Source organism: Thunnus thynnus, chromosome 1, assembly GCF_963924715.1.
Source record: "Thunnus thynnus chromosome 1, fThuThy2.1, whole genome shotgun sequence".
Lineage (NCBI taxonomy): Eukaryota > Metazoa > Chordata > Actinopteri > Scombriformes > Scombridae > Thunnus > Thunnus thynnus.
Window position 1 is genome coordinate 127,680 of NC_089517.1, and position 13,858 is coordinate 141,537.

General features: G+C 47.6%; 1 protein-coding gene across 5 annotated transcripts in view; it reads left to right on the plus strand.

Moving 5' to 3' along the window:
- vps13c (vacuolar protein sorting 13 homolog C) overlaps positions 1–13,858 on the plus strand; it is a 106,573-nt gene that overhangs the window by 78,466 nt on the left and 14,249 nt on the right. For all 5 annotated transcript variants that reach the window (XR_010931699.1, XM_067577652.1, XM_067598011.1 and 2 more), the window contains 13 exons: positions 2,292–2,436; positions 2,769–2,909; positions 3,025–3,106; positions 3,273–3,342; positions 3,970–4,081; positions 5,583–5,696; positions 6,444–6,571; positions 6,733–6,814; positions 11,801–11,914; positions 12,173–12,248; positions 12,667–12,830; positions 13,329–13,374; positions 13,469–13,592. Coding sequence is in view for 4 of the 5 variants with exons in the window: in XM_067577652.1 (XP_067433753.1) it covers positions 2,292–2,436; positions 2,769–2,909; positions 3,025–3,106; positions 3,273–3,342; positions 3,970–4,081; positions 5,583–5,696; positions 6,444–6,571; positions 6,733–6,814; positions 11,801–11,914; positions 12,173–12,248; positions 12,667–12,830; positions 13,329–13,374; positions 13,469–13,592 (1,398 nt within the window). In the remaining variant the exon portion in view is untranslated. The remainder of the gene's footprint in view (positions 1–2,291; positions 2,437–2,768; positions 2,910–3,024; positions 3,107–3,272; positions 3,343–3,969; positions 4,082–5,582; positions 5,697–6,443; positions 6,572–6,732; positions 6,815–11,800; positions 11,915–12,172; positions 12,249–12,666; positions 12,831–13,328; positions 13,375–13,468; positions 13,593–13,858) is intronic.

A 13,858-nucleotide genomic window follows, 5' to 3' on the forward strand; every position in this document is an offset into this window, starting at 1 on the left:
ATACACCAGGTAAACATGCATCATACACCAGATAAACACCCACCATACACCAGGTAAACATGCATCATACACCAGATAAACACCCACCATACACCAGGTAAACACCCACCATACACCAGATAAACACCCACCATACACCAGATAAACACCCACCATACACCAGGTAAACGCCCACCATACACCAGGTAAACACCCACCATACACCAGGTAAACACCCACCATACACCAGGTAAACATGCATCATACACCAGGTAAACGCCCACCATACACCAGGTAAACACCCACCATACACCAGGTAAACACCCACCATACACCAGGTAAACATGCATCATACACCAGATAAACACCCACCATACACCAGGTAAACACCCACCATACACCAGATAAACACCCACCATACACCAGGTAAACATGCATCATACACCAGATAAACACCCACCATACACCAGGTAAACATGCATCATACACCAGATAAACACCCACCATACACCAGGTAAACATGCATCATACACCAGATAAACACCCACCATACACCAGGTAAACATGCATCATACACCAGATAAACACCCACCATACACCAGGTAAACATGCATCATACACCAGATAAACACCCACCATACACCAGGTAAACACCCACCATACACCAGATAAACACCCACCATACACCAGATAAACACCCACCATACACCAGGTAAACGCCCACCATACACCAGGTAAACACCCACCATACACCAGGTAAACACCCACCATACACCAGGTAAACATGCATCATACACCAGGTAAACGCCCACCATACACCAGGTAAACACCCACCATACACCAGGTAAACACCCACCATACACCAGGTAAACATGCATCATACACCAGGTAAACACCCACCATACACCAGGTAAACATGCATCATACACCAGATAAACACCCACCATACACCAGGTAAACATGCATCATACACCAGATAAACACCCACCATACACCAGGTAAACACCCACCATACACCAGGTAAACACCCACCATACACCAGGTAAACATGCATCATACACCAGATAAACACCCACCATACACCAGGTAAACATGCATCATACACCAGATAAACACCCACCATACACCAGGTAAACATGCATCATACACCAGGTAAACACCCACCATACACCAGGTAAACACCCACCATACACCAGGTAAACATGCATCATACACCAGATAAACACCCACCATACACCAGGTAAACACCCACCATACACCAGATAAACACCCACCATACACCAGGTAAACATGCATCATACACCAGATAAACACCCACCATACACCAGGTAAACATGCATCATACACCAGATAAACACCCACCATACACCAGGTAAACATGCATCATACACCAGATAAACACCCACCATACACCAGGTAAACATGCATCATACACCAGATAAACACCCACCATACACCAGGTAAACACCCACCATACACCAGATAAACGCCCACCATACACCAGATAAACGCCCACCATACACCAGGTAAACGCCCACCATACACCAGGTAAACGCCCATCATACACCAGGTAAACTCCCACCATACACAAGGTAAACATGCATCATACACCAGATAAACACCCACCATACACCAGATAAACACCCATCATACACCAGGTAAACACCCACCATACACCAGATAAACGCCCACCATACACCAGATAAACGCCCACCATACACCAGATAAACGCCCACCATACACCAGGTAAACGCCCATCATACACCAGGTAAACTCCCACCATACACAAGGTAAACATGCATCATACACCAGATAAACACCCACCATACACCAGGTAAACATGCATCATACACCAGATAAACACCCACCATACACCAGGTAAACACCCACCATACACCAGGTAAACATGCATCATACACCAGATAAACACCCACCATACACCAGGTAAACACCCACCATACACCAGGTAAACACCCACCATACACCAGGTAAACATGCATCATACACCAGATAAACACCCACCATACACCAGGTAAACATGCATCATACACCAGATAAACACCCACCATACACCAGGTAAACATGCATCATACACCAGATAAACACCCACCATACACCAGGTAAACATGCATCATACACCAGATAAACACCCACCATACACCAGGTAAACGCCCACCATGCACCAGGTAAACGCCCACCATGCACCAGGTAAACACCCACCATACACCTGGTTTACAGTTCAGGTGTGTTTCTGTATTTACAGTTCAGGTGTGTTTCTGTGTTACAGTTCAGGTGTGTTTCTGTGTTTACAGTTCAGGTGTGGTCTGGGAGATGAAGCCAAAGAATCGATGGAAGCCGTTCAGTCAAAAAAACATCAACCTGCTGGAGAAAACCTACCAGAGTCAGCTGAGCGGGAAGATGGAGGGCGGCTGGGTCAAACTGGAAACCAACCTGGAGGTCAGAGTTCACCTCTCACTTAAACACCTGCTTCAGTCACACACCTGATCACACCTGAGGAACACTTACCAAACCGATCAAGCATAAAGGGTTAGATCTGATCAGGTGTGATCGGGCCTGATTTAACCCGATCGGACCAGATGTTTCTGAGCTGATGAACTGTGTCGATGTTACCGACACAGTTCAGTTTTTGTTCATTAAAATAGTTGAAATAAATCAGCTGTATGCTGAACTTCGTCCTGCAGAAATCACTAATGAGCAGAAATACATGTTAGCTTCCGGTCAGTGGTTTGTCCAATGAGCTGAGAGTGAGTGATGTCACTGGTTGTCAGGTGAACCTCAGTGGAGCCATCATGATGATGCGTCAGCCGTTTACCTGTCCGGTGAGGAGGAACTTCCTGTCTGGCATCCAGGTGGAGTTCAAGCAGTCACTGCACCAACGCAGCCTGAGGGCCCAGCTGTACTGGCTGCAGGTAACACACACCTGAACACACGCACACACCTCCGGAAATACACACACACACACACACACACACACACACACACACACACACACACCTGTGTGACTGACATGGTTTCTGTGTACAGGTGGATAACCAGCTTCCAGGGGCAATCTTCCCCATCGTCTTCCATCCTGTTCCTCCTCCAAAATCCATCGCTCTGGACTCAGGTGGACCACACACACACACACACACATGCACACACCCACACAGGCATGTGCACACGCACGCACACATACACACACACTCACAGGTTGGAAAGGTAGAGCATTGTCATGAACATGACTCAGCATCTCTTCCTGTGATGAGCTTCATTCACTCTGAGCTCCTCCACAGAGCCGAAGCCATTCATCGATGTGTCCGTCATCACCAGGTTCAACCAGCACAGCAGCGTCATGCAGTTCAAGTGAGTATTACAGTTAAGGTTACAGTAAACCAGTTAACATTTCAGTAAAACCAGTTAAGGTTACAGTAAACCAGTTAACATTTCAGTAAAACCAGTTAACGTTACAGTAAACCAGTTAACATGACAGTAAACCAGTTAACGTTACAGTAAACCAGTTAACGTTACAGTAAACCAGTTAACATGACAGTAAACCAGTTAACGTTACAGTAAACCAGTTAACATTTCAGTAAAACCAGTTAACGTTACAGTAAACCAGTTAACATGACAGTAAACCAGTTAACGTTACAGTAAACCAGTTAACATGACAGTAAACCAGTTAACGTTACAGTAAACCAGTTAACATTTCAGTAAAACCAGTTAATGTTACAGTAAGCCAGTTAATGTTTCAGTAAAACCAGTTAACGTTACAGTAAAGCAATTGACATCTCAGTAAAACCAGTTAACGTTACAATAAACCAGTTAATGTTACAGTAAACGGGATAATATTTCAGTAAACCAGTTAACGTTACAGTTAACCAGTTAACGTTACAGTAAACCAGTGAATGTCACAGTAAACCAGTTAAGATGCCAGTAAACCAGTTTAACGTTACAGTAAACCAGTTTAACCAGTATAACGTGTGTGTTCAGGTACTTCATGGCTCTGGTTCAGGAGATGGCGGTGAAGATCGATCAGGGTTTCCTGACAGCCATCTTGGCTCTGTTCACACCTGCTGCAGACCGTCAGTCTGACAAACAGAAGGTACAGATCATTCATTCATTCATCCATCATTCATCCATCCATTCATCCAACCATTCCTCTATCCATCATTCGTTCATTCATCCATTCATTCATTCATTCATTCATTCATCCATTCATTCATCCATCATTCATCCATTCATTCCTTTATCCATCATCCATCCATCCATTCATTCATTCATCCATCATCCATCCATCCATTCATTCATTCATTCATTCATTCATCCATTCATTCATCCATCCATCCATTCATTCATTCATTCATTCAACCATTCCTTTATCCATCATTCATTCATCCATCCATTCATTCATTCATTCATTCATCCATCATTCATTCATTCATCCATCCATTCATTCATCCATCATTCATCCATTCATCCATTCATTCATTCATTCATTCATCCATTCATCCATTCATTCATCCATCCATTCATTCATTTATTCATTCATCCATTCATTCATTCAACCATTCCTTTATCCATCATTCATTCATCCATCCATTCATCCATTCATTCATTCATCCATCCATCCATTCATTCATCCATCCATTCATCCATTCATTCATTTATTCATTCATCCATTCATTCATTCAACCATTCCTTTATCCATCATTCATCCATTCATCCATTCATTCATTCATTCATTCATCCATTCATTCATTCAACCATTCCTTTATCCATCATTCATTCATTCATTCATCCATCCATCCATTCACCCATCCATTCATTCATCCATCCATTCATTCATTCATCCATTCATTCATTCAACCATTCCTTTATCCATCATTCATCCATTCATTCATCCATCCATTCATTCATTCATTCATCCATCCATCCATTCATCCATCCATTCATCCATTCATTCATCCATTCATTCATCCATTCATTCATTCATTCATTCATCCATCCATTTATTCATCCATTCATTCATCCATTCATCCATCCATTCATCCATCCATTCATTCATTCAACCATTCCTTTATCCATCATTCATTCATCCATCCATTCATTCATCCATCCATTCATCCATTCATCCATTCATTCATCCATCCATTCATTCATTCAACCATTCCTTTATCCATCATTCATTCATCCATCCATCCATCCATCCATTCATTCATACATCCATTCATTCATTCATTCATCCATTCATCCATTCATCCATCCATTCATTCATTCATTCATCCATTCATTCATTCATCCATCCATTCATTCATCCATTCATTCAACCATTCCTTTATCCATCCATTCATTCATCCATCCATCCATTCATTCATCCATCCATCCATCCATCCATCCATTCATCCATTCATTCATTCATCCATTCATTCATCCATCCATTCATTCATTCATTCATCCATCTATGATCTGTGTGTATATATGTGTGTGTGTGTATGTATGTATATGTCTATGTGTGTGTTACTGTGTGTGTGTGTGTGTGTGTGTGTGTGTGTGTGTATATATGTATATCTCTGTGTGTGTTACCGTGTGTGTGTGTGTTTCAGTCCCAGCTGTTAGACGGGGACCTGCAGCTGCTTCAGGCTGAACTGATGGAAGCGTCTCTGAGCGACACGTCAGGACTCAACTTCTTCCAACATTTCCACATCTCTCCCATCAAGGTAACACATACACACACACACACACACACATACACACACACACACACATAAACACACATACACACACATATACACACACACACACACATATACACACATACACACACACACACACACATACACACACACATATACACACATACACACACATACACATATATACACATATATACACACATACACGCATATATACACACATACACACCCACACACATACACACACATACACACATATATACACATATATACACACACACACATACACACACCCACACACATAAACACACATACACACACATAAAGAACTGTGTGATTGAAGTTTATTCTGTTTACTCAACTTTGCAAGAAGTTAATTGATAAGTTAAAACAATTTATAGTAATATTTTTTTAAGCATTCACTACTTTTAATGTCTAAAACTTTTGCACAGTACTGTGTACGTGTGTGTGTGTGTGTATGTATGTTTATGTGTGTGTATATGTATGTATGTCTATATACACATATACACATATATAAACACATATAAACATATATAAACATGTATACACACGTTTGTAAAACAGTCTCTGATTGGTTGACAGCTGTGGTATAATGAGAAAATACTGCGACTATTTAATATGTTATATATTTCAGCTGCACCTCAGCCTGTCTCTGCTCTTATATACTTAATATATTGATTATATTTAATATATTTAATATATTGATTATATTGATTATATTTAATATATTGATTATATTTAATGCGTCAGCTGCACCTCAGCCTGTCTCTGGGCTCCAGCGGTGACTCGGATGAGGAGACGGCGTCGGTTCAGTCTCTGAATCTGCTACTGAAAAGTCTCGGAGCGACGCTGACGGATGTTGATGACCTCATCTTCAAGTGAGTCACTAACAGTTTAGAAAGGTGCATTCTGGGTAGTTAGGGTTAACATCTGGTCATCTTTCAGCTAAACATGTGATTGGTTCCTGAGTGTGTGATGTCATAGCTCTGATGTGATTGGTTCCTGGGTGGTGTGTGATCCTGAGCTCTCTATCTCTCAGACTGGCCTTCTTCGAGGTGAAGTACCAGTTTTACCGCAGGGAGACGCTGATGTGGGCGGTGCTGCGCCACTACAGCGAACAGGTGACGTTACAGACTCGTCATGTATGTTTCCTTCTCAAAGACACCTCAGGATTTCATGAACATCAAAGAAACTTTGTTCCAACACGGCGCTGCGTTCGGGGGCATTATGGAGCCCGCTGGCAACACCAGAACCAGAACCCCAACCCCAACCCTAACCCTAACCCCAACCCTAACCCCAACCCCAACCTTAACCCTAACCCCAACCCTAACCCCAACCAGAACCCCAACCCTAACCCCAACCCTAACCCCAACCCCAACCCAAAACCCAACCCTAACCCCAACTCTAACCTCAACCCCAACCCCAACCCTAACCTCAACCCTAACCTCAACCCCAACCCCAACCCTAACCTCAACCCTAACCCTAACCCCAACCCCAACCTCAACCCCAACCCCAACCCTAACCTCAACCCTAACCTCAACCCCAACCCCAACCCTAACCTCAACCCTAACCCTAACCCCAACCCTAACCTCAACCCTAACCCTAACCTCAACCCTAACCTCAACCCCAACCCCAACCCTAACCTCAACCCTAACCCTAACCCCAACCCTAACCTCAACCCTAACCCTAACCCCAACCCTAACCTCAACCCCAACCCCAACCCTAACCTCAACCCTAACCCCAACCCTAACCTCAACCCAAACCCCAACCCTAATCCCAACCCCAACCGCAACCCTAACCGCAACCCCAACCCTAACCCCAACCCTAACCCTAACCTCAACCCTAACCTCAACCCCAACCCCAACCCTAACCCCAACCGCAACCCTAACCGCAACCCCAACCCTAACCTCAACCCAAACCCCAACCCTAATCCCAACCCCAACCAGAAACCCAACCCTAACCCCAACCCTAACCCCAACCCCAACCCTAACCCCAACCCCAACCCCAACCCTAACCTCAACCCAAACCCCAACCCTAACCCCAACCCTAATCCCAACCCCAACCGCAACCCTAACCGCAACCCCAACCCTAACCCCAACCCCAACCCCAACCCCAACCGCAACCCTAACCGCAACCCCAACCCTAACCCCAACCCCAACCCCAACCCTAACCTCAACCCTAACCCTAACCCCAACCCTAACCTCAACCCCAACCCCAACCCTAACCTCAACCCTAACCCCAACCCTAACCTCAACCCAAACCCCAACCCTAATCCCAACCCCAACCGCAACCCTAACCGCAACCCCAACCCTAACCCCAACCCTAACCCTAACCTCAACCCTAACCTCAACCCCAACCCCAACCCTAACCCCAACCGCAACCCTAACCGCAACCCCAACCCTAACCTCAACCCAAACCCCAACCCTAACCCCAACCCCAACCAGAAACCCAACCCTAACCCCAACCCCAACCCTAACCCCAACCCCAACCCCAACCTCAACCCTAACCCCAACCCCAACCCTAACCTCAACCCAAACCCTAACCCCAACCCTAATCCCAACCCCAACCGCAACCCTAACCGCAACCCCAACCCTAACCCCAACCCCAACCCCAACCCCAACCGCAACCCTAACCGCAACCCTAACCGCAACCCCAACCCCAACCCTAACCCTAACCCTAACCTCAACCCAAACCCCAACCCTAATCCCAACCCCAACCGCAACCCTAACCGCAACCCCAACCCTAACCCCAACCCTAACCCTAACCTCAACCCTAACCTCAACCCCAACCCCAACCCTAACCCCAACCGCAACCCTAACCGCAACCCCAACCCTAACCTCAACCCAAACCCCAACCCTAACCCCAACCCTAATCCCAACCCGAACCGCAACCCTAACCCCAACCCTAACCCCAACCCCAACCCCAACCCTAAGCTCAACCCTAACCTCAACCCAAACCCCAACCCTAACCCCAACCCTAATCCCAACCCCAACCGCAACCCTAACCGCAACCCCAACCCTAACCCCAACCCCAACCCTAACCGCAACCCTAACCGCAACCCCAACCCCAACCCTAACCCCAACCCTAACCTCAACCCAAACCCCAACCCTAACCCCAACCCTAATCCCAACCCCAACCACAACCCTAACCGCAACCCCAACCCCAACCCAAAACCCAACCCTAACCCCAAACCTAACCTCAACCCTAACCCCAACCCCAACCCTAACCCTAACCCCAACCCCAACCCCAACCCTAACCCCAACCCCAACCCTAACCTTAACCCCAACCCTAACCTCAATCCAAACCCTAACCGCAACCCCAACCCCAACCCTAACCCCAACCGCAACCCCAACCCCAACCCTAACCCCAACCCTAACCCCAACCCTAACCCCAACCCCAACCGCAACCCTAACCGCAACCCTAACCCCAACCCCAACCCTAACCCCAACCCTAACCCCAACCCTAACCCCAACCCTAACCTCAACCCAAACCCCAACCCTAACCCCAACTCCAACCACAACCCTAACCGCAACCCCAACCCCAACCCAAAACCCAACCCAAAACCCAACCCTAACCCCAACCCTAACCTCAACCCTAACCTCAACCCCAACCTTAACCCTAACCCCAACCCCAACCCCAACCCTAACCCCAACCCTAACCCCAACCCTAATCCCAACCCCAACCGCAACCCTAACCGCAACCCCAACCCTAACCCCAACCCCAACCCCAACCCCAACCGCAACCCTAACCGCAACCCCAACCCCAACCCTAACCCTAACCCTAACCTCAACCCAAACCCCAACCCTAATCCCAACCCCAACCGCAACCCTAACCGCAACCCCAACCCTAACCCCAACCCTAACCCTAACCTCAACCCTAACCTCAACCCCAACCCCAACCCTAACCCCAACCGCAACCCTAACCGCAACCCCAACCCTAACCTCAACCCAAACCCCAACCCTAACCCCAACCCTAATCCCAACCCCAACCGCAACCCTAACCCCAACCCTAACCCCAACCCCAACCCCAACCCTAACCTCAACCCTAACCTCAACCCAAACCCCAACCCTAACCCCAACCCTAATCCCAACCCCAACCGCAACCCTAACCGCAACCCCAACCCTAACCCCAACCCCAACCCTAACCGCAACCCTAACCGCAACCCCAACCCCAACCCTAACCCCAACCCTAACCTCAACCCAAACCCCAACCCTAACCCCAACCCTAATCCCAACCCCAACCACAACCCTAACCGCAACCCCAACCCCAACCCAAAACCCAACCCTAACCCCAAACCTAACCTCAACCCTAACCCCAACCCCAACCCTAACCCTAACCCCAACCCCAACCCCAACCCTAACCCCAACCCCAACCCTAACCTTAACCCCAACCCTAACCTCAATCCAAACCCTAACCGCAACCCCAACCCCAACCCTAACCCCAACCGCAACCCCAACCCCAACCCTAACCCCAACCCTAACCCCAACCCTAACCCCAACCCCAACCGCAACCCTAACCGCAACCCTAACCCCAACCCCAACCCTAACCCCAACCCTAACCCCAACCCTAACCCCAACCCTAACCTCAACCCAAACCCCAACCCTAACCCCAACTCCAACCACAACCCTAACCGCAACCCCAACCCCAACCCAAAACCCAACCCAAAACCCAACCCTAACCCCAACCCTAACCTCAACCCTAACCTCAACCCCAACCTTAACCCTAACCCCAACCCCAACCCCAACCCTAACCCCAACCCCAACCCTAACCTTAACCACAACCCTAACCTCAATCCAAACCCCAACCCCAACCCTAACCTCAACCCCAACCCTAACCCCAACCCCAACCAGAAACCGAACCCTAACCCCAACCCCAACCCTAACCCCAACCCCAACCCTAACCTCAATCCAAACCCTAACCGCAACCCCAACCCCAACCCTAACCTTAACCCCAACCCTAACCTCAATCCAAACCCTAACCGCAACCCCAACCCCAACCCCAACCCCAACCGCAACCCCAACCCCAACCCTAACCCCAACCCTAACCCCAACCCCAACCGCAACCCTAACCGCAACCCTAACCCCAACCCCAACCCAAAACCCAACCCTAACCCCAACCCTAACCTCAACCCTAACCTCAACCCCAACCCTAACCCCAACCCCAACCAGAAACCGAACCCTAACCCCAACCCCAACCCTAACCCCAACCCCAACCCTAAACTCAATCCAAACCCTAACCGCAACCCCAACCCCAACCCCAACCGCAACCCCAACCCCAACCCTAACCCCAACCCTAACCCCAACCCTAACCCCAACCCCAACCGCAACCCTAACCGCAACCCTAACCCCAACCCCAACCCAAAACCCAACCCTAACCCCAACCCTAACCTCAACCCTAACCTCAACCCCAACCCTAACCCTAACCCCAACCCCAACCCCAACCCTAACCCCAACCCCAACCCTAACCTTAACCCCAACCCTAACCTCAATCCAAACCCCAACCCCAACCCTAACCTCAACCCCAACCCTAACCCCAACCCCAACCAGAAACCGAACCCTAACCCCAACCCCAACCCTAACCCCAACCCCAACCCTAAACTCAATCCAAACCCTAACCGCAACCCCAACCCCAACCCTAACCTTAACCCCAACCCTAACCTCAATCCAAACCCTAACCGCAACCCCAACCCCAACCCTAACCCCAACCGCAACCCCAACCCCAACCCTAACCCCAACCCTAACCCCAACCCTAACCCCAACCCCAACCGCAACCCTAACCGCAACCCTAACCCTAACCCCAACCCCAACCCTAACCCTAACCCTAACCCCAACCCCAACCCTAACCCCAACCCCAACTCCAACCCCAACCCTAACCCCAACCCCAACCCCAACCCTAACCGCAACCCCAACCCCAACCCCAATAATGATAATAATAACAATAATAATAATAATAATAATAATAATGATCATAATAATAATAACAATAACAATATAATAATAATAATAATAACGATGATAATGATAATAATAATAATAGTAATAATAATAATAATAACAATAATGATAATAATGATAATAATAATCTTGTCTTTCTCTTCGGGGCTGCAGTTCCTGAAGCAGATGTACGTTCTGGTTCTGGGTCTGGATGTTTTGGGAAACCCGTTCGGACTGATCCGAGGTCTGTCGGAGGGCGTCGAGGCCTTCTTCTATGAACCCTTCCAGGTAACACTGATGATATCATCATAATAATAATAATACTTTCACTGCTACCTCAGTACAGCAATTATTATTGATTATTATTAATCATTCATATTAATGAGTCGTTTATTAATCATTGATACAGTCGGAGTCCAACAAACCTCAAGACGATAAAGAGAGAAAGTCATAGTGTCAGACCTGGTTCAGGTGTGCTCAGTCAGACCTGGTTCAGGTGTGCTCAGTCAGACCTGGTTCAGGTGTGGATCTGGTTCTGTGTTTCAGGGTGCGGTTCAGGGTCCGGAGGAGTTTGCTGAAGGTTTTGTGATTGGGGTCCGGAGTCTGCTGAGTCACACTGTCGGTAAGAAAATCTGAATCCTGCAGCTGAGTCTAAACCAATCACAGTTATTGATCCTCTTCTAATGTTTGTCAGTTCAGTTATTGTATCTACAGACGATCGATCAGCTGGTGTCTGTAGACGATCGATCAGCTGGTGTCTGTAGACGATTGATCAGCTGGTGTCTGTAGACGATGGATCAGCTGGTGTCTGTAGATGATCGATCAGCTGGTGTCTTTAGACGATTGATCAGCTGGTGTCAGTAGACGATTGATCAGCTGGTGTCTGTAGATGATTGATCAGCTGGTGTCTGTAGATGATCGATCAGCTGGTGTCTGTAGATGATCGATCAGCTGGTGTCTGTAGACGATCGATCAGCTGGTGTCTGTAGACGATCGATCAGCTGGTGTCTGTAGATGATTGATCAGCTGGTGTCCTGCAGGCGGCGCTGCAGGTGTGGTGTCCAGGATCACGGGCTCGGTGGGAAAGGGTCTGGCGGCGATCACCATGGACAAAGAGTTCCAGCAGAAGAGACGAGAGGAGATGAACCGAACGCCCAGAGACTTCGGAGAGAGTCTGGCTAAAGGAGGGAAAGGACTGCTGAAGGTAACGAACCAGACGGATTCTTCTTCATTTAAAACGTTGACATGTTGTAAATGTTGGAGGTTGGAGCCGTTAGATGTATTTGTAGATATGATTGTAGTCTGAGGAAACAGTCAAGTATAAATGTGTTAACCTGCACTCGGCCACTTATATTGTGCCTGTTTAATGTTCCTCAGTAACTGCTGCTCATCAAAAATAAGCAAAACTAGATAATCATGAAATGTAATGTACCATAATGTCAGTTTTCTTAAGAGTGAGAACAGAAACAGTCGGTGTAGCGGAGCTGTGACGTTTTAAATTGCAGTTATGAGTCAGTTAATTTCCACATCATCTCCGATGCACCGATGAAAACTCCCTCCGACGCTTTTAGTCGAGCTCTTCAAATCATCCGTAACGTGCTGAAGCAGTGAAATGATAATAATTATAATGAAGTGCACTAACTGGTCGAAGTGTATCTACCTGAACATCAGCTGATCGTCAGTAACCGTTGTGTCTCTGCAGGGCGTCGTCGGGGGAGTTACAGGCATCGTCACCAAGCCTGTGGAGGGTAGGTGCCCCCCCCCCATCTGTCCAGTCGGCAGGTTGTATCTGTGTTTTCATTGGCTTAGTTGATGTTGAGTTGCACGTCTGACCTGTCGCAGGTGCGAAGAAGGAGGGCGCGGCTGGATTCTTTAAAGGCATCGGGAAGGGTCTGGTGGGCGTGGTCGCCAGGCCGACAGGCGGCATTGTGGACATGGCGAGCAGCACCTTCCAGGGTATCCAGAGGTAGCGTCCACACGACACACCGTCACCATGTTGTTGTTTATCGTAGCTGCTTCCTGTTACATGTTCAGTTCAATGATTCCTGTTTGTCTCCTCTGTTCTTCTTTTGTCTGCTGACTAATTTTCACATTTTCTGCTTTTGTTTTACTGTCTCGTGTTGTTGGAGTGTTTTTCTTTTTCTTGTCTTTTGGGTGTGTGAGTATTTGACATTAAACTCATTAAAGCTGAAGCTCCTTCATCGCTGCTCACATCTCTGTCAAAGTTAACTC